Source organism: Miniopterus schreibersii (assembly GCF_964146895.1).
Source record: "Miniopterus schreibersii genome assembly, chromosome: 14".
NCBI classification, from domain to species: domain Eukaryota; kingdom Metazoa; phylum Chordata; class Mammalia; order Chiroptera; family Miniopteridae; genus Miniopterus; species Miniopterus schreibersii.
In genome coordinates, this window is record NC_138114.1 from 34,222,259 (window position 1) to 34,244,273 (window position 22,015).

General features: G+C 43.2%; 1 protein-coding gene across 6 annotated transcripts in view; it reads right to left on the minus strand.

The window, feature by feature from the left end:
• Window positions 1-11,571: 11,571 nt before the first annotated feature.
• CPEB3 (cytoplasmic polyadenylation element binding protein 3) overlaps window positions 11,572-22,015 on the minus strand; it is a gene marked incomplete at its 5' end in the record, with an annotated part of 131,843 nt that continues 121,399 nt past the window's right edge. For all 6 annotated transcript variants that reach the window (XM_081157525.1, XM_081157524.1, XM_081157523.1 and 3 more), the window contains one exon: window positions 11,572-14,793. In XM_081157525.1, the coding sequence (XP_081013651.1) occupies window positions 14,566-14,793 (228 nt within the window). In that variant the 3' untranslated portion in view covers window positions 11,572-14,565. The remainder of the gene's footprint in view (window positions 14,794-22,015) is intronic.

Sequence of the window (22,015 nt, forward strand, 5' to 3'; positions counted from 1 at the left end):
AAGATTCTGAAAAAGCTTGGTTAATTGCTTCATTGTTTAGGATTTACATTCAAATAATAAAAAAACAAAAGGGAACTCTTGACTTTATATAGAACATCCCTTGTACATAGCACTGGGTAGCTGAGTCAGTATACGTGAGTTGAATTTTTTAATAAGTATTTATATGCTATTTCCAGAAGCCAACTATTTAGCATAGCTCAGAGTAATGGATAGTTTCTAAGAATATGTAGGGAGCAATATATCACTAAAGGCAGGAAGAGAATTCACACCATAAAAGTTAAAGTTGTTTCCAAATTGGAAGGACAACGCTGGAAGTCAGATGCGTAGGCAGTTTAAATTTTAAAAGAGTAGAATATTTCTAGTAGCATAGACAGGATAATGATAACAGTGATTGCCGCTGAGTGGAGAAAGAGGATAAGAGGAAGACTTAGTGTGACTATAACATTAAAAAAATAACCTTGCCCTGTCTGGTGTGGCTCAGTTGGTTAGAGCGTCATCCCATACATCAAAAAGGTATGGTGGGTTTGATCCAACCTTGTCAGGGTGCATGCGGGAGGCAGCCAATCAATGTTTCTCCATTTCCCTTCCTCTCTCTAAAATTAATTAAAAATTTTTTTGAGTCACACAAAATTAAATCACACTCCAGCTTTCCAAATAAAGAAAAACACAAACAGGTAAGAATTAAGTATCCTCAATTAAGTGACCGATTTAAAAATCAGTAGTGCAGCCTAAGAATGATGGCTACATGGGGAGGAGTGAACTGAGTAGTGAATGATAGTAAAGAAATTCACAGCTGTTAATTTTGTGGATGTGATGATATGGTAATGTTTTTTAAAATAAGTGCATGTGGGAAGCAAAACAAGCATGAGAGAATGTTAATATTTTAAGCTGGGTTTGGGTTCATGGATGATATCCATTGTACTGTTCTCCCCCTTTTATTATAGAAAATTTTAGTTAAAAAATAATTATATATTCAAAGATTATCAGAGTTATTAATGTGTTTCCTGTAGGAAAATCATAAGTTTTTAGGACTAAAGAAATATTAAAATTTGAGGTTCTGTGTATAATTTTTGTTATATGACTGTATCCACAAACATTGGTTAAAGAAAAATTCTAGTCTTTCAATAGGAGCTCATTATAATGGTGAAAGTCTCTGATGTTGGACTGATTGACCCAGTATACTATAATCTTACTCCTTTCAGATGATTATATAAGCTTCTTCAAAAGTAAAATACTTCAGTGAAGCTGTGTAAGAATGTGACCCCTTAATAGTTCCCCCAATTTTGCCTCTAAAAGTAGAATAGAAATTATAGAAAAGTAATAGGCGTTGTATAACATCCATTCCAAATAATCCCAATACAGTCTTTTCCCTGGTTAAAGAAAGATTTCCTCAGTTTCCCAGCATATATGCTGCCATCAGTGGGCTCTAAAGTGAAATTGGTTGCAGGAAAATCTGTTATCAAGTGCCAGAGCACTCAATGTAAATCTATAAATGAAAAACTTGAGTTATGCCAATTAATAGGAAGTGTTTACTATTTACACAAATCAGTACCAGCCATCGTCTCTAAGACAAAAACTGCTTTCTGCTTCAACAAAGGGTTCTTAGTCTGGTAAATTTCCTCAAGCCAATGAAGTTCTGTTGAAGAACATAAGGGGCTGAGATCCTAATATCTGTGTAGGGACAAAAGACTTGGTTTCAAGCTTACAGGAGAAAATGGAGCTGTAACAATTCCCTCCATAAAGTCACAAATAGCTCGTGTATTCATACGGTACTAGCCACAACTGTCCAGGAGCCCAGAAACAAAGTTATCTATGAGAATCAGACTCCCAGGCCTGCACCACAGTTAAGTTTAAGGTCTGGGTCTATGCTAAGTGTATACTGTAGGAACCACAAATCAAAACAACACTATCAACTCTGAAGCAAATACAAAACTGCCCTATAGAGAGGCTCTGATATCTCTCCCCCTGTGGAATCCTAAGATTAAATTGACGTACACACCCACTGTCTACGAGAGGCATGGAACTATCTCCTGGAGGAAAAGTCAGCAGGTGCAAATAGGACTAGTTCTTTAAGAACTGAAAATAGAGTAATTTGAAAGACCATAAAATGATTAAGATAATTTGATACAGAAATAAGGAAAACTATTAAAAAATGAGACAAATTTGCCTGGCTGGCATGGCTCAGTGGTTGAGCGTCAACCTATGAACCAGGTCACTGTTTGATTCCAAACAGGGCACATGCCTAGGTTGTGGGCTCGGTCCCCAGTAGGGGGTGTGCAGGAAGCAGCCGAAAATGGCTCTCACAGATGTTTCTTTCTCCCTCTCCCTTTCTCTCCCCGAAATCAAAACATTTTTTAAAAAATGACAAATTTGAAAAAGTTCTAATAAATGAAAAAGTTATTGGAATTGAAAACTTGGTATCAGTGCAAATTGGACACAGCTGAAGAGAATTTGTGAACTGGGAGATTAATCTTACAAAATCACCTACAATGGGATACAGAGATGAATCGATAGAAAATAGAAAAGAAGCGGCAAAAATCACGGGAGATGGAATGACAGCAGCTAATACACACTCAGTAGGAGGTCCAGAAGGGAAGGGAGATCATGGCAGGAGATAAGAAATCACCTTTGATTTATGTCTATTTTTTGCATACCCCTCCATCCAGTCCATCAGCAAGTTCTACCATCTCCATCTCCAACATATTTTCTAAATCTTTTCTTCATCTCCACTACAGCTGTAGTTCCCACCACCATCTTAACTCTCCTGAACTACTCTACTCTAACTGGTCTGCTTGCCAAATCCTTCACTGGCTTCCTATAACACTCAGGCTGACCCTGAGCTCTTTACCATGGTCTACGAGTCCTACAGGTTCTGGCCACTGTCCTTTCTCTTGTCATATCCCACTATGTTTACCCCAGTCGAGTCAGTAGTCTTCTGCTTATACCTCAACATAAAACCAAATGTGTTTCCATCTTGATTTTGATTCTGGCATAGCTGGTTGGTGTCATGGGGACATATGGATGCCTGAAAAGGGAGCAGATCTGGGAGGGGAAAAGGGAAGGTAGAAAATCAAGAATTGTCTTTTGGCATTAAATTTGAGGTTCCTATTGCATATCAAAGTAGAGATGTTGAGTAAACAGGTAGATGTAGGAGTTTAGAGCTCCAAAGGAAAGGTCACAACTAGGGGCCTAAATGTGGAAGGTAGTATTATAAGGTATGGGACTGAGTAAGATCTCCTGGGGGGTTATTTATATAATGAAATACTATACAGCGGTGAAAAATCTGAGTAACAAAACATGGATAAATCTCAAAAACAAGGGTGAATAAAAAAAATAAAATGGAGAGTTTCAGTCCATTTATAAAGACTAAGACAAAACCAAAACACTTTAGGGATTTACAAACAGATCAAATATATGATTATTCATGTTTGAAAATTAAGTGACAGTCATATGCACAGCATTTATTGATGAATTCCTACTCAGTGCCAAACACCATGGGAGAAGCTCAAAAACCAGTTAGGAAAAGGATACTGAAGCCAACCACTGATATAGTTACATTAATTTCAGAAAAAGCCTCCAAGGCAAAAACCATTACTTAGAATTTAAGCTCAGTACTCAAGATGGTGTGATACTGATGAAAGAACGGACAAATACATCAGTGGAACAAAATTTAGAGCCCAGAAATAGGTCAGGTACAGGGTGGGGCAAAAGCAGGTTTATTAGTTGTATGTAAAACACAGAGTTTATTCTTCTATTATTGTATTTTCCATACGGACAACTGTAAACCTACTTTTGCCCCACTCTGTAGAGTCAACTGATCTTTGACAAAGGAGCAAAAGCAACACAACGGAGAAAAGTCTTTTCAACAAATCTGGGGGAACAACTGAACATTCACATGCAAAGAAAGTGAATCTAGACACGGACCTTACACCTTTCACAAAAATTAACTCAGATCATAGACCTAAATGTTAAACACAAAACTGTAAAAGTTCTAGAAGATAACATAGAAGAAAATCTAGATGAACTTGGGTTTGATGATGAGTTTTTATTTATAAAATACAAAGCATGGTCCATGACAGAAAAAAGTGGTAAGTTGAACTTCATTAAAATTAAAAACTGCTCTGTAAAAGACTAAGAGAATGAAGAAACAAGCCAGAGAAAATATCTGCAAAACATTAAGGACCGGTATCCAAAACATATAAAGAACTTAAGAAAACGATCCAGTGTACAAAAATGGGCAGAAGACCTGAATAGAGGTCTCATCAAAGGTAATAGAAGATGCGCAACATCAGATATCACTAGGGAACTGCAAATTAAAACAATGAGACATCACTACACACCTATTAGGCTAAAATCTAAAACACAAATTCTGACCATGATGTAGAGCAATGAACTCATTGATGGCAAGAATGCAAAACGCAGAGCCACAGTGAGACAGTTTGGCAGTTTCTTACAAAGCTAAACAGTGTCTTATGACCCAGCCATCATGTTCCTTGGTATTTACTCAAATGAGTTGAAAACTTATGTCGGCACAAAAACCTGCACATAGATGGCCCTGGCCAGGTAGCTTAGTGGGTTAGAGCGTCATCCCGATACACCAACAGTCCGAGTACACACAAGAACCAACCAATGGAGGCATCAACAAATGGAACAACAAATTGATGTCTCTCTCTTCTCTCTCTCAAAAACAGTAATAACTGCACATGGGTGCAGCTTTATTCATAATTGCCAAAGACAGGGAGCAACCAAGATGTCCTTCAGTAGGCGAATAGATATAAACTGTGGTACCTCCAAACAATGGAATGTTATTCAGCACTAAAAAGAGGTATGAAGCCATGAAAAGACATGGCAGGACCTTAAATGCATATTGCTAAGTGAAAGGAGCCAATGTAAGAAGGCTACATGCTGTAGGATTCCAACTATATGACACTTTGCAAAAGGCTTGAAGTATAGAGACAGGAAAAATATCAGGGGTTGCCAAGGTGAGGAGGGAGAGGAGAGAAGCTGGAGCACATGGGGTGGTTAGGGCAGTCCACCTGTTCTGTATGGTGGGTATGTGGCACTGTGCATTTGTCAAAACCCACAGAACGTACAACACAAAGAGTGACCCCTAATGGAAACTACGGGTGTCAGTTAATAAGAATTTATCAATATTGGTTGACCAACTGTAGCAAAGGTACTACATCAATGCATGATGTTAAACTTGGGGGGTTTGGAGGGGCACATGGGAACTCTGCTGTTTGATCAGTTTTCAATGAACTTAAAATTGCTCTGGAAAAGTGTAAAAAATAGCCAGCCACATGATAAAATAATCCAATTAGAAAATGGGCAAAATAGAAAGTGACATTTCACTGGAGGGGAGAGAGATGATAAATATGCACATGGAAAATGTGCAACATTATTAGCCATTAGGGAAACTCAAATTAAAACCAGGAGGGGATATTATTGCATACCTATCAGAATGCCTAAACCAAAAAGTAGCGACGAACTCAAAGGCTGGAGAGAATCAGAGAAACTGGATCACTCATACATTTTGGTCAATCTGTAAAAAGGAACACCCACTCCAGAAAAGTTTGTTTAAAAACTAAACATGAAACTACAGTACGACCCTGCTACTGCGCTCCCGGGCACTGGTAGCAATGACAGGCAGAAAGGAAACGTGGCTAATCAGGAGCGTGAAACGCAAACTACAGTGGTACCTCGGTTTTCGAATGTACTCCGTTCCAGGAGCCCGTTCGAGTTCCGAGATGTTCGAAAACCGAGGGACCCACAGGACACAGCTGGGCCTCAGGACCTTGCCCTCAGCGGAAGCCGCGGGGCACGTTGGACTTTCTGAGGTGTGTTGGAAACCGAAGCATTTACTCCGGGTTTCCAGCGTTCGCAACCCGAAATGCTCATCAATGGAGATGTTCGAAAACCGAGGCACCACTGTATATGGAGGTTGCCTGGAAAGAAAGAATTCCATCTGGCCCGAGCACCAACTTTCACTTTTCACAGAGCCCTTCCTTGTTTGTTTCGATGTTCCACTGAAACAGAAAAGTGCACACATCGAAGTGTATAAGCTCAGTGAATTTTCACTAACTGAACACACCTGTGTATCCAACACGCAGTTGTCAACATGACAACTCAGTTTAGGGACCAAAACTTGCCCAGGGAGTTTTTCTTCCATTTACAAAGAGTCTCATTTGGCTTAAGCCTGCACTGAAGGTGAGAAGTGGGAATGTTTCCCATGTGCTTAACAGTTCAGCTCAAACCATCTGAACCGAAGATCGGACCAGACCCGGCCAGGTGTGGCTCAGCGGTTGAGCATCGACCTAGGATCCAGGAGATCGCAGTTTGATTCCTGGTCAGGACACATGCCCAGGTTGTGGGCTCCATCCCCAGCTGGGGGCGTGCAGGAGGCAGCGGATTAATGACTCTCTCATCATTGATGTTTTTCTCTCTCTCCCTCTCTGAGCTTCCTCTCTCTGAAATCAAAGATATATTTAAAAAAAAAAAAAAAAAAAAAAAGATTGGACCAGTAACCAGCAGAACATGACATGACTTGACTCATGGGGAGGGGGGTGTCAGAATTAACTATTGAGGTGCGAGTGTGTATGTACATGCAATTACAGCCAGCCAAGTCCTCTATCAAGTGTGGGGAACCTTTTTTCTGCCAAGGGCCATTTGGATATTTATTACATCATTTGTGGCCCACACAAAATTATCATCTTAAAAATTAGACTGTTATATTTGGTCAAACATTTAACTAACTCACCCCTAATGTGATGGCAGGAACTGCTGCTCTTTGGTGAGGGCTCGGCAGGGCCAGAGCAAATGATTTCCCGGGGCCTATACAGCCGCGGCCCGAGGTCCCCCACCTCTGATCTAAATACACACAATGCCCGAACTCAGAATCACATCCCCTCCACACCACCATGTAACAGCCCAGAATAAAGGAAACTCCGGTATCTGTCCCAGTGACAGCTGCATTCCAGCCACTTATCTGCGGGAACCCACTCGGACGCCCCGAGTTGATATGAAGATAATTTTAAACGGAAGACATTTGAGATTCGACAGATGCAAAAAGCAGCTTTTTCAGGGCTCCCCTTATCTGACAAAAGGCAGAAACTTCCGAGAGCCAGGCTGCAGCCAAAGCCCCCCCCCGGGACTTTCTCCGGCCGGGACGGGGGAGGAAAAGCGCTCACAGCGCGGAGACCCCACGCGGACTCCCGGCCCGCGGGCCGCTCCGCCCGAAGCCTCCCCTCCGCCCCCTATTAAACTAGGCTGTCAACCCGCGTCCGTAATTGTATTAAGGGGCCGCCTCTGCGCGCTGCGGCTGCAGGTGACCTCGCTCCGCCCGTCAGCCCCGTGCGCGGCTGTGAAGAGTCCCGGCCGCTGAGCGGCGCTGGCGGAAGAACCGGCGGCCCCCCCCGCGACCGCTCGACGGGCGGCGGGACCCCGCCCCGGCCGCTCCGCTGAGAGCACGGGGCTGAGTCCCGCACCCCGAGCGCAGTGCCCGAGGGAAGGCCGCCCAGACCGCGTGCGGGCCGCGCGCCCCTCCCCCCGCGGCGGCTGCTCGCTGTCGAGCGGGGCCCGTCCGCCTCGGCCCGCGCGCCCGGACCGTCGGGATTCCGGATTTTCACTCCTGGAGACGACGGGCCGCTCGTCACCAAGGCGCCAGTCGTGCGCCCCTCTCCCTCCATCCGCCCCAGGAGCCGGGACCTCAGAACCGTTTGCTAGGGGACGAATGTGCGGCCGGTCGGCCCAGCCGCCTGGGAGGAGGGTGCCATTTGTTGCGCAGAGTGTGATACATTTTTAGAAAATCAAACAGAAGAGGGACCTGAAACAGTCCTCTCGCCTTCCTGGGGGGATACCAAGCCCCCAATGTGCGGGGCTGACCCCCGCGGCCCAGGCTCCGGCCGTGGCTCCAGGCCCCGCACCGGAAGCCTGCGCGCAGCGAGGCGGAGCCGGGGGCGCCCCTCCAGGCCCGGGGGGGGGGCGGGTAGGGACGCGGCCCCCCGGCCCCTGGTCAGCTTACCTGCAGGGCTGCAGCGGGGAGTGGACGGGCCACCACGACACGCAGGGTCACCTTGGGTGGAGGGGGCAGACCTGGGACGCGGACTTGGGTGCCGGCCCCAGGAAGGGGCGCGAGGCAGGAGACTCGGGGAGGGGAAGCCCGGGAGGGAGGCTGCGGCGGCGGAGCCTGTCCTGGCGCCGCGGCCGTGGCCCGAGCTGGGGACGGGGGAGCCCGTGGACTCCGCAGCCGACCGCAGGGGCCGGGGGGTAGCTCAGGGCCCCTCCCTCCCGGCAGCGGGGCTCGCCAAGGGCCCGAGCGCTGCGCGGGCGCGAGTCCCGTCCCCCGGCGCCCCGGTGACCGCAGAGGCGGGAAGTCCCGCCCGGACCCGCGGGGCCCACGCGCGGCTGGGTCTTGGGCCGAAAGCCCCGGGAGTTTAGAAACACCTGCGCCGCGCCCCGCCCCGCGCCGGTGAAGGCCACCGGGGCGCGGGGCGCCGCACCTGCCCGTGCCAGCGGCTCCCAGGGCGGCTCCCAGGGCGCCTCCGGCCGCCACGCGTGACCGGGGTCTCGGAGGGTTCCGCTGGCGCCGCCAGGGCGTCCCGAGCGACACGGGATCTTAAAAACACCCGTTTTCTGAAATGATCGGAGAGCCTCGTGCAGAAAACAAGGCGGAAGGGGACGTACTTACGCGTCCATCGACTTTCCCGGTTTTGATTTTGAAAATCGGTCTCACGTGGCAAGTGCCGGGCATTAAAAAACCAGCCGCACCTGGAAACCCCTTGCACTGAACAGGTTCGCAGTCAACCAACCACTTAGCTCCCTGCTTCAAAGGTACGCGTGGTTTTTTGGGGTGCGTGCGCTGGAGTGGGGGTGTGAGTGGTGTCTGGGACAGAGAACAGGTGACAATTTCTGGGCTTCATCTGCTGTAAAGGAATTTGCCCCCCTCCCTCCAAAAGCTCATGGAGCAAACTGAAGGCGCTCCTGCTCCCAGGTGCAACCCGCATGTGCCAGCTGCTCAGCGAATGCAAAGGATGACAAGCGTCAGTACTTCATACAACTAGATTTAATAAGTTGTTATTACAGAAAAAAATGAAGTCCAAACTACAAAGTTTAAGCAGTTGTAAGCAATAGCTGCATCGAGCTCCATGTTTAGTCACAGTACTGCAGTTCCGTACAAGCAATATTAGTCCAAGCCCCAAAGGCAGAAGCTGAGTAAGGGTTACTAGCAAAAACAATCTAAGAGAACAGGTAATAAAAGATACAATACATTTAAAATTAGTTGTTAGTTGAAAAACAAATACAGAGATCTTAGCTGTGAACACTCTAAAAGTTATGTCCATTATTTTGACAGCAAAAATACAAATACCTAATACTTTATACCCCAACAGAACTATATCCAGAAAAGAAAAAAGAGAAGTTATCCTGTGTTAGCACCCGAGTTTTCTACTTGTGGCGATTAACTTCGTCGTCATACAAATTTAAACACCCCCGAATCACATATCCACACTTCTTGACCCATTTTGGGGTATAAAGTCAACAGCATTAATTATAAAATACTCTGTGGTAAAATGGAACACTATTGCAGCTGAGATAGAGAAGTTTGGTTATTATTTAAAAAAACAAACAGAAAATGTTAGCTGACATACCATACAAACCAGGGAAAAAGCAACGATCCATACAAATAAGCCAGTTTTAACAAAAGATACTTTTTTTTTCACTAATCTGTGACTAATCTTTCACTCAAACCTTGCAAGTAGAGATGTCACAATACTCAAATATTTAGGTAGGAGCTTTACCCAGTTAAATACCATTTTGTTGCTAATACAATAGATAAAAGTAAAACTAGCAGTTATTTGCTAATTGCATAAATGCAATACATTCTGCATTAGCCCATGCCTCACTAACAAGCTATAAAACACAAGATATAAGCAGAAATCTAAGCATAATCTTTATACCACTAAGCAAGAATTTTCCAATTTCGTTTCTTCTGTTCCTAATCACTTATTTGTAAGTTAATGTAAAATTCCAACCAGTGATACCCAATTTGAGTTAAAATTTTACATCACGACTTGATCTTATCTATATATTATTTACAAAACTGAATACATAGAGCATACCCAGAAGCCGACTCTGGACACACGTTTCTCCGAGTTATTGATCACCTCGCCTCGGCCGCAGCGGGACTGGGAGAGGCCATCAAGGACCAGCAGAAACACCCCGTCCGTCTAGAGCAAGCCATCGGATGTTCTGTTTACGCAACACCAGTTTTGCAGCTGTATGGGTTTGGGTTTGGTTTTATTGTAGGTGCCATTCCAATGGCACGCTGCCTGAGCAGCGCAGCTTCGAGGTGAGGCGGGTGTTGGAAAAGCAGCAGGAGGGCAGACAGATCATGCTCAGAGTGTCGTCAGATGTGTCGCCACAGTAAGGGACAGTTAGGGACAAACGAGGGGCACCATAACGGGGGCAGGTGGGAGGTGAAGGAAGGCGGAGTCTGAGACTGTCCATAGACAGTGGTGACGGCTGAGGGTGCTTCCTCAGTTTACCACCCAAGCCGGACAGGGGCGACTCGGGAGAGGCTACAATCCAAGCCTAAAGGCAACGACACAGAAGGCGGTGTCCTCTGGGCAACTTCCTTTTACTCTTCAGACGTCACCACTGTGGATGAATGGAAAAGATGTGGCCTGGGTGAAAGGCACCGTCGCCCATGGACAGCAGTTGGTGGCAGATTCAGACACACACACACGACGTGATGAAGAGTGAGGGGGAAAAGCAATGGATGAGTCATTCTGTTGACCTGGCCAGGCTTTCACCTGGGGGTATTTCACTAGGGTGACTTCATGATCAGGGCCACAGATTTGGCTGCACCTGGTGTTGTATAAATCCACTGTGACATCCCTAGAGAACTGTACTGTGACATCCCTAATCTTACACTAAACCACTGTAACAAAGGAAAAGGCTTGTCAAAATCTCACATGTTCTGCTCATTCTGTCATTTTATTACCCAATTATTCATTACATGTTCCAATCACTTTACATAACCAACCATTTTCATTGTTGTCACACTATTGTAAACCACATCAGCAAGTTAATACATAAAGCTTTGCATTTCAAAAAACTAGACACTTTAGTAACAATATTACAAAGGTTTTAGCTTCAAAAATAACTGAAAATGAAAAAAATAAACTTTTAAAGAATTAGCATCATAAAATTAATTTATTCCAAGTAAAAATACAAAATAATATTATGACATTGACCAGATATGAAAGTCCCTCCCAGAAACAACTCTATTAATGATTGAGAAAGCACTCCTTAAAGAAAATACGAAATAAAATGAAAAATATGTAAATATGTTTAATTTTTTTCTTAGCAAAAAATCTTTCTAAAAATAACAATGAAAATTTGTCTCAGTACAAAGGCTACATTACTATTGAAAAAATACCAGCATGAAGAAAAGGTACATATTTGACAGTAGAAAAATGATTTCAGTGAATCACAATGTCTAAAGTTTGCAATGAAAATAAATCTGCAATAAAGATTTATGCCTTTTTTCTTTTCTTTTTTTTTCTATTTTTTATACAAACAGTACAAACAGTATTGCACATAACAACAAATAGTCGAGGTTAGGTTATAGCCTTCAAAAAATCGACTAGTTCAAGTGTCACATCAAGGAAAGGCCACAACAGGACCTGTGATACCCAGGGGCTTCCCAGTCAAGTTGCAGGTCAGAACACCTCTGTGTTTTAAAAAATAATTTTTTTTGAAGGACCCTCTCTTTTAATATAACATTAACAACTTGGGGGGGCACATTTATTTACAAAACAAAAGGGAACATGTTATAATTTAATAAACTAAAAAAGTTCTCTTTAAAAAAATACAAACAGAAGAACTCTTTCACAATCCTGGTCAGTCGTGCACAATCAACGCTTGATTATAAATATACAAATTAAGGGAAAGTCGTTTCCACCATCTATTCACAACTTTCAGCACCAAATGGAGTTGTTTTGTAACCTATTCTTCATGACAATGTTTTTTCGCTTTCATGGTAAGCTTTAGGCTGTCCAATCTTCCAGCTTATTTTTATTTTTTAATCTCAGTGTTATTTTAGTACATGAAAGAGGGGTGCCTCTTCAAAAAGTGTTGCTTCTTTCACATAATTAGGTAGATTTCTGTAGGTTAGATATGATCTTTAATATTATAGTTATAAAGCTCTAACTTCTTCATTTTCAAAAAACACAAATAAGCATGAAAAAAATAAAGTTACCCATCTGTTAAATCATTTTTCTTGCAGAATTAAATTAATATATATTTTTCTGAATAAACTTACTTAGAAAATATCATTTTTCTCTCCTATATTTCAAAATTGAGGTATTGCAAAAGATCATGTCAGTCAGAAAGCATGCCTTTTTCCTTAAAAACAAACAAACGAAAAAAATCTTCAGCCAACTTTTGAAAACTGTCTAGAATACAAAAAGTAGTAGTGCATAACAAAATTTCTTGTACAGATGAAAAAAAACCACAAACATAGAAAAAACAAACAAACAGAAAACCACAGCTGGGCTGGAAAAAAGCAATTATTACCAAAAAGCCCAGAGGTAACCTCAAAAGGGGAGAATTCTAATAAGCATTTTTAATCCAGTAAAAAACTATTTTGTTTTTCCTTTTTGAAAACAAACTATAGTTTGAGAGCTGGTAATTGCAACAAAACGCTGGAGAAACAAAACAGAATGGGACGAAAACCAAGCAATATTAACTTAAGACAGCACAAGGACATCACAGCACATAAAACACAGCGATTTAAATCTATTCTGCAGTGTCATATCCAGTCAGATTGTCCCCAGAATTCCAAAACACAGGAAGAAGATTAAAAAAAAAATCTACATAGTCACAATCATTGTGTGTGTTTATATATTACTATCTGCAGCCCAAGAGTGAATGCTAAAAAAATGTCCACGGTAGTATTAGCAGGTCTTAGTTCTATTCAAGCTTTACAGGATAAATCCAGGGAATTAAGTAGTTAACTTCTCACCCAGACAACCAACCCCACACCCAGGCCATCGTATTTTGTACAGACATTTCTTTAGCATCACCACCACGCAACTTTCTTAAAATGTGCCTAGTTTGTCAATCTGACAACTTATCTCTATATACTGTATATATTCCTAGTGTTTGTAAGCTAAGATGAGCTCTTTGGTTTTCTGGACAAGGTCTGAAGCTATGTAAAATGGTGCAAGCACTAGGAGGTTGTAACTAAGAGCTCATGTGTTAGTTAAGAGTATATCGGTTATGAACAGTCACGTTCATGAACGTCTGACACAGAGGCTTTAAACAGTTAAGTTTGATCACAGTTAGACATAATCACTTTACTATATAAAATAAATTGCACAATATATAACAGAGCACCGCAAAGTACTTCATCTACCATCCACGAATTTGCTTTAAGAATATCCTACACCTAGGTTTTATATTGGTTGTAATATAGGTCATTCTGTTATGGACTCTTCCTAATTTCAGGAGCATTCCATTTATTGAGACATGCCTTCCTCTGGTCAATTACCAATTCTTTGAATGAAAAAAATCTTTTTTTTGTTTTTTTGTTAAAAAAAATCAGTATTTTATAGCTTATATAGATTCTTAATTTGTGCATTGTGGGAAGGTTTTATACTAGACGTTGGATATAAAATTTATTGCATGCAGCAACCTGATTAAGTAAACATGCAGTCGGAAACAGTGGCCTCCGTCGAAGCTTTCTGAAGTCTACTCTGATCTCCCTTCGGCAGCTGATTCTACCCCTAAATCGCAGAAGTGTGTTGTTGGGTTTTTTTTTTCATTGATACCTTAGCCTGAATAGAGTATTATGGTATTAATAATACCATTTTAATAGCAGCAAAAGCTATTGCAGCATAAATTTACATAACACTAAAAGATCTAACCAAAATCCTTAGCAAAACAAAAATCGAACATGAAGGAAAAATAAGGATTCAGCTTATGAGGTATCCTTACATGTCAAAACAGAGAGCAACTAAAGGCTTATTTTCATTAAGGGTTATCCTTACTCTAAATGACCCCAACTAGTGGTTGCTGAATTGTTGTGAAGTTTTTGCTACATCTGCCACCTACTCTCGAGTATTACCTTTGGTAAGTCTTCTCCTAGGGGCAACTCTCTAAGTTTCTGAAAATAAGTGCATGCTCCAGTTCAAAAACAATCGGAACAACAACACAACAACAACAAACAAAAAAATCACAGACATCAACCTGATGGCCGCTGATGAGAATGGCAGTCTACGCACTGTCACGAGTGACAGATCAGGTATAAGAAATGAAGGTACCAAGCAGACAAAGGTGTGAATCAAAGTGCAAATCAGTACCGTTAGACACTCTGCAGTTCTGCATTATACTGGACATTGAGTTCAGTAATATGACTGTAAATAATAATAATAAAAAGACCCATTTCTTCTTTAAAAATCGAGAACGAATGCACAGATTTCCAGAACACTGTAAGCCCTGAGGCAGTGCCCTCTCGTCTCCCTCGTCAGCTACTCCAGTACTTGTGGCCGGGCTGCCCTGGGCTCAGCTCCAGCGGAACGGGACGTGCCGAGGGCGGTCGCCTCCCTCCTTCACCAGCGGTTTGTGGAACTCCCGCCCGGCGCGGGAGTGGATGCTCGCCCAGCAGTATTCGCAGTAATACTGCAGACAGGTGACGTTGGCACAGAAGAAGGGGGCGAACTTCCCGCCGCAGCGCGTGCCCTGGCACTCGTCACACATCTGATCATCCAGCACGTATGGCTTCACTTCCACCTGGGCCCAAAGGAAAGACAAGAAAAGGGTTGAGCGAGGCTTCCGCACCTTCCAGAGCCTCCAGGACACTAGTGAGACTCAGTTCGCGTCGGAAGGTAGCCGGGAGCATGGGCTTCGGAATCTGCTCCCTCCGTTTACTAGTTGTGTGGCTGGAGGCAAATTCTCACCACTCTGCCTCATGTGCTCTAGTTGAGCATCTGTAAAGTGGGTATGACATTTACACACACACACACACGCACACACACGTCTATCTGTGAGGTGGGTGTAACAGTGTCTACCTCAAAGGGTGCTGGTGAGGTTAAGAGAGGTGGCACCTGCGCCGAATCCTGAAGGCCTGGCAGCACCTGACAATGCGGGACAAGGAAGGGCATTTCGGGGAGAGGAACCAGCTGGGACAAAGCCCAGAAGCAGGCGAATGCAGGGCGCGTGCTTGGGGATGGTCTGGCAGGAGCCACGTGGGGATGGGCAAGGCAGCTGAAGGGCGATACAGCTACGAGGCCTGGCCTTCGTGTTTCAATGACACGCCTAACATCCCAGGACTGTACGCAGGAGGCTGGAGGAGAAGGGGGACTAGTGAGATGCTAAGAAGCTACTATAGTAATTGAGGCTCTTTCATGTTTTGGACTTGACTGCCTTAATCTCCCCCAAGACTGGGAGCTTCACTAGGGAACTTTTCATCCCAGCCCTTCAGGGGGGCATTTTATACTCTAGAAATGAAGCAGGAACAGAAGCTACCTTTCCCCCACGGCCCCTTCCCCTAGAACCTCAGACAAGGAGCATCATTAATGTTTTCATCTCAAATGTTAGAAATTAGCAGGAAGGTGACGAGTCTGCCATCAGGCTCCTTCCCACAACGACCTCCAGAGTCACTGGAGAGAGCAACCCCTGTGGCCACTGGGGCCGTGGCGACTAGGACCCACAGTTTTTTGACAGGACAATTTAGGTGCCTCTGGATGCAGCCAGGAGGTTCTGGAGGGAGGGGTGAGCAGGGAAGATGGGGGTTGTCCAGGACTAGACACTACTTCCCTGGCTCTTCCTTCCTTTGAGCCTCTTGGCTGGCCGCCTCTCGAGTTTTGTCCCTGGCCATGAGTTCTAGTCCTCAGGTCCACTGGCCCGCCGGATGCCCCTACTTGGAAGGCCCACCTGAGCAGACTGTGCCGGTCCCGGTCACCAGCGGGGAAATGTCTCTACTCTGGCTCCAGTTCCCTTCCTCCTATTTCCTCACCCTCAACCTGACAAGGTAGTAAGTGGGCTTCAAACAAATCTCTCACGTTTACCTCTGCATTATAATTAAAACTGTAATGGGGTTCTGGGGTCACCTGCCTGGGTTCAAGTCTAGTTAACAGCTGTGCAACCTCAGGCAAGTTTCTCAGCCACTCTGAGCCTGTTTCCTCATCTGCACACTGGAGGAAAAGGAGACTTTGGTTCTGCTGGGGATGAAGTGAATGAAACCACATAAACAGAACTGGCGCGGCAGAAGCACCAAGCATTATTACTCCCGCCGCTTCCTCTCTAGTCTAGGCCATCGTGACACGCGCCTGGTGTGTTCAGTATTGATGGCCTCTGCGCTGACCCCCCAACTCCAGCCTCCCCGGTCCAACTCTCCTATCTACCTGCTGACATTTCCACAGTCTCCTTTACAAGGCTCCTCTCCTGGTCGAAGCCAGATTCTCCCCAGCCCAGCTGCCGTAGTGTAACAGGGCGCTTACTCCGTCTCCTATGGCTCGGTTATGAGCAGGAGACTTCATTTTTGCCCTAATCTCTCTCCCGACTCAAACTCTACCTGGTCTTCATTTTCAGTGCACATTCTTCCCACCTTAACTGCTGGCCTTGAATGCCCAGCTAGCCCAACAATTCCATGTACCCAATGAAGCCCAATCTTTTATTTTTCTTTCTTGACATAAAATTAACAATGTTAAAGTGAACAATGCATGGCATTTAATACACTCACAACGTTGTAAACCACTGCTATCTATTCCAAAACATTTTTATCACCCCAAAAGGAAACCCTATACCCACTAAGCATTACCCACCTCTCCCTGGCAACAACCAATCTGCTTTCTCTAAGGATTTACCTATTCTGGATATTTTATATAAATGGAATCACACAATATGCGCCCTTTTTGCATCTGGAATCTTTCACGTATAATGCTTTGAGGTTCATCCATGTTGTAGCATGCAGCAGAACTTCACTCCTTTTGACTGAATAATATTCCATTGCTCAGGCATGTATATACCACATCTTATTTGCTCATTCGCTCATGGATACTGTGGGTGTTTCCACCTTCTGGCTACTGTGAATGGTGCTGCTATGAATGTATGTATATATTTTTGTTTGAATACCTGTTTTCGAGTCTTTTGAGTATGTACCTAGGAGTAAAACGGCTGAGGTACATGGCAATTCTATGTTTAACTTTTTGAGGAATTGCCAAACTGTTTTCCACAGGGACTGCACCATTTTATATTCCCGCCAGCAATGTACCAGGGCTCCAATTTCTCTACATCTTCACCAGCACCTGCTGTTTTTCACTCCTGTCATTCCTTCTGTCCTAATGGGTGTGAAGAGGTACCTCACCGTGGTTCTGATTTCCACTTCCCTACTGACTAATGACTGAGCATCCTTTCATGTGCTTATTTGCCATTTGCGTATCTTCTTTAGAGAAAGGTCTATTTCAAGTCCTTTGCCCATTTTTAAATTGGATTGTTTTTTTATTGTTGAGCTGTAAGAGTTCTTTATATATGCTAGATACTAGGCTTTTATCAACATATGATTTGCAAATATTTTCTCCTATTTTATAAGTTATATTTCACTTTCTTGATAATGCCTTTTGATGCAAAAAAGTTTTTAATTTTTATGAAGTCCAATTTATTTTTTTCTTTTGTGACGACTCCTTTTGATACTAAGAACACACTGCAAAATCCAAGGTCATGAAGATTTACCTCTAGGTTTCTTCTGAGAATTTCATAGCTTTAGCTCCTATATTTAGGCTGATTGATTCTGAGTCAATTTTGTGTACTGTGTGAGGAAGGGGTCTACTTCATTCATTAGCATGTAGACATCCAGTTGCCCCAGCACTGTTCATTGAAGAGACTATTTTTTACCCATTGAATGATCTTGGCAACCTTGTAGAAAATCAATGCAAGGCCCAGCCTTCCTTAACTATTTCAGTCCCAGAGGGATCTATTCCTTCCTCCTTTGGACTTAATACTGCACCTTGCCATCTGGCATTTCCTGTATCGCCCTGCTGTGGTCAGCATCTCTCCTTAGCTTCAAGCAGAGTCCTGGAGCAAAGGACAGTGGCAGGTCGGGGGAAGAAAGTGGTCTGCGGGGATTATAGATTCCCAGGGGAAGGGAGCTACAGGCTTAGTGCATCTAACGGTGCCTCATCTCCCTGCTTCAAAGCCCACAGGGAGCCCACTGACTCCTCTGTGCCCTGAGGCCGGACTGTGGTAGAGGCAGGGCAGCCAGGGAACTGGGAGCGGCCTGCTCTTCTTCCCCAGCCCACGAGCTGAGGACTGTTCTGCTTCTACCACCAGGCAGGCCCCAATACTCAGGGTGTCCCAGCAACCAGACCTGAGCCCCAGTAAGCCTAGAAAAGGGATCCAGCAGTCTGCGAGAAGACTGGTCTGAAAGAATAGAATTCACACTCAGCAAAGAAGAAGGAGCGCTGGGGAGAGAGACAACAGCCCTTTACAGCATGTACACTATGGGCACTTGAGGAGATTCAAGTCTAGCACAAAGGAGACTTTCCAGTAATACTTAAAAAAACCCCAAAAACCAGAATTTGACCTGGGGTGGTGAACACACAATAAATATACAGATGATGTATTACAGAACTGTACACCTGAAACCTATATAATTTTATTAACCAATGTCACACCAATAAATTCCATTTAAAAAAAGTTACTTTTGTTTAGGTATAAGAACAGTAATGTGGTTATGTGGGTTTTTTCCCTTCAGGTTTTTTCTCCTTAAGAGCATAAATTAGTTTTTTAAATTGAGGTTAAAGTCATAAAAAAGTGAACAATCCAGGGGTGTTTAGCACACTCACAATGTCGTGTAACCACCACCTCTCCCCAGTTCCAAAACATTTTCATCACTGCAAAAGGAAACCCTGTCCTCCCAGCGTTGTTTTCTAAAGAACTCTTGTTAAGAGATATTACTGAATTATTTAACTAAATGATCTCAGGATGAAATGATACGATGTCTGGGTGAGGGAGGGAGAGCAGAGGTGCAGATGAACAAGGTTGGCTGCAAGTTGACAGTTACTGAAACTGGGTGATGGAAACACCTGCATGTTGATAACCTGTAATTAGATTATGGGTTCATTATATTCTCCTCAATACTTCTGAATGTATCCAAACGTTTTTATTATTAAGAAGCTAAAATATTTAAACTGGGACTTTTTGACTAATTAAGTTATCAGATGAAATGAAGAGAAGATAATCACTGAGATCCAGCTTAGCGGCCTAAGAGATCAAGTGGAAGGGATATTTCAAAGCTCTGGGGGGAAAAATAATTTAGACAAGAGCGAGAAAAGGCAAGAAATTTTAATAGATCCAGGAGAACCTAATATATAAATTACAAAAGTTCCAGAAGAAGAAAAAGAACTGAGGGAAGGTAAAAGTCCTGAACTGCGTATCAAAAGTACCACCAGGCCCAGTCTGGACTGGGTGAGAAAGAAACGCACCAGCAGGCATATCCTGGTAAATCACTAGCTACAATTCTCAAACTCTAAAGGTAGAGAGAAAACATTACATGCTTCCAAGTGGAAAGAGCGAGTTACTACCTCCCATAAAGGAAAGAAAGAAACACCCTGACCTCTTATCTGTAGCACTGGAAGCCGACACACCAAGAAATACGATCTATTAGGCTGAGACGAAAAGACATGATCCAAAAATCCTCTATCTAACCAAGATATCATTTCTCTGTTAAGAAGACTTGTAAGAAAATTAGTAGCTTTATGATATTCTAGGAATAAAAATGAAGAAAATATTCTGTTCACATTTGTAACAAAATTGTAAGTTACTCAGAATGAAACAAGCCATAAAGACATAGGACCTACATGAAGAAATATTTAAATGTTACAAAAATAATAGTAATCTTTAAAAACACCCAACTAGGTCTATATGTATAAATTAAGGGCAAGGTAGACCTTTTAAATGAGGACTAGAATCCTAGAAGCTTCAGGAGGAAATAAATAAATTATGTAAAAGTAAGCTACATTTATAAATGACAAAAGACACTATGAGAAAAGTCAATAGACAAATGATGGATTTGGGGGGAAAATACAATTATTTATATTATACAAAGAACTCTTAAAAACTGGCAAGAAGAAGACATACACCACAGTGGAAAAATGGGTAGAGACTAATTCATATAAGAATTCAAAGGCAACCCACATGAAAAGATGTTCACACTGGTTGTAGTCAGGAGGAAGAAAACTAATATCACGTCGTTCTCATCAGACTGGCAAACATTTAAGAGGTGATACCTACTTATCATTTGCTGATGGAAATGTGACTTGCTACAATATTTTTAAAAAGCAAACTAGCGCCCTGGCCAGTGTGGTTCAGTTGGTTGGAGTGTCGTCCCATACACAGAAAGGCGACAGGGCACATACCCAGACTGTGGGTTTGACCCAGGGTCAAGGCAGGTGCAGAAGGCAGCAGATCAATGTTTCTTTCTCTCTTTCTGTCTCTCTCTCTCCCTTCCTCTCTCTAAAATCAATTTTAAAAAGCAAACTAGCAAATTATTAAAATTAAACATACATATACTCTTTGACCCAATAATCCTATTGCTGGTGGTTGTTAATGCTGTCATCCCAATGCGTGAAAATATAACTACCACATGTAAAATATATTTACTGAAGCGGCAAAAAACTAGAAACGAAGTAAATGTTCCCCTATAGGGAAATGGTTGAATAAAATGCAGTACATCTAACCCCCGCTCGGAATATCATGCAGTCATGAAAAAGACTGAGTGTGTGCTCCACCCACTGGTTTAAAAGGAATTCCACAACAGGGGGTGTTAAGATCAAGTGGAACGATGGATACAGACTCGTATGGCAAACTGTAAAACACTGAACCAAGGTCAAGCAGTACATTCGTGCTGATATTTGAAAATGCAATGTGAATAAACTGCATCTTCTAACTCAGGCTTCTAGCTGAGCTTGGCCACAATGTTCTTTACCCGCTGAAGGGTTTTGAGAGAACTGGTCAGCATATATGTCATGAAGCTTCATCATGACTCCTCTAGGCAGGCACACAGTGATGCCTTATTTAATCAGCTTTCTTAGGAAATAACAAATTCTCATAAGTTACTTTTCTAGAGCGCAGACAATTTTCCTTTTCAGTGCTAAACCATCTTGAATTTTGATGTTTTTTGATGGAGATCTTCCTAAAATGTAGTCTTCATTCTGCCCCCTCTTAAGCAAGGGATATTATGCATGCTCTTCACAGTTGTGCCAGGTAATACAAAGCAGTTTTCTCTTTTTCTGTCACCCCTTTCAAAGTCTGTCTGCTGTCACTTTTAATAACACCGTTCACTGATCCTTTATACATCTGCAGCTTCCTATCATTTTTAATCATACTGCAACGCCGGATAATCAGGTTGAGACTTGCACATTACATGGCAATCATCGGAGTCGAGAAGGCTGAATAAAGTCACAAAGTAAAGGATGTGGCCTCAGGATTGCTACTCCGCTCCCGGAGGCCTCTCCTGACAACTTGCAGAGGGCTACCTTCCAGGTGCAGGAGTGGCATTGTTACTGCAAAGCCACTTCCAGCACCTCCATGCGAGGCGCTGATCCAAAGGGCAGAGGCTTGGCCAAAAGATCAGACATACACCATGACTCAAAGTGATCCACAAACACAGATGTGCAGGTCGGCTACTGTGGCCTTTCCAAGGGCAATGGTCAAGCAGGATCTCTGACAATTTAAATCAATGAGCAGAAGTAGCTGCATGAGGACATGGTAGTCAGGTGGTCCTGTGCCAAAGAAGTGTGTATTTTGGCTCAAGTGGATTCACTCATTTGACTAATACTTATGGAAGTGCCTATTCCTTGTAAGCCACCATATTAAAAACTGAATTACAATGGAGAACACGACATAGGTCTTCCCTAAAATAATTATGGTTCGTCTGAGAGTTTCTTAAAGGCACTCTCAAACCATTTGTTGTTTTCGCCATATCCTAATGCCATCTGTATTATTATGGGATGTT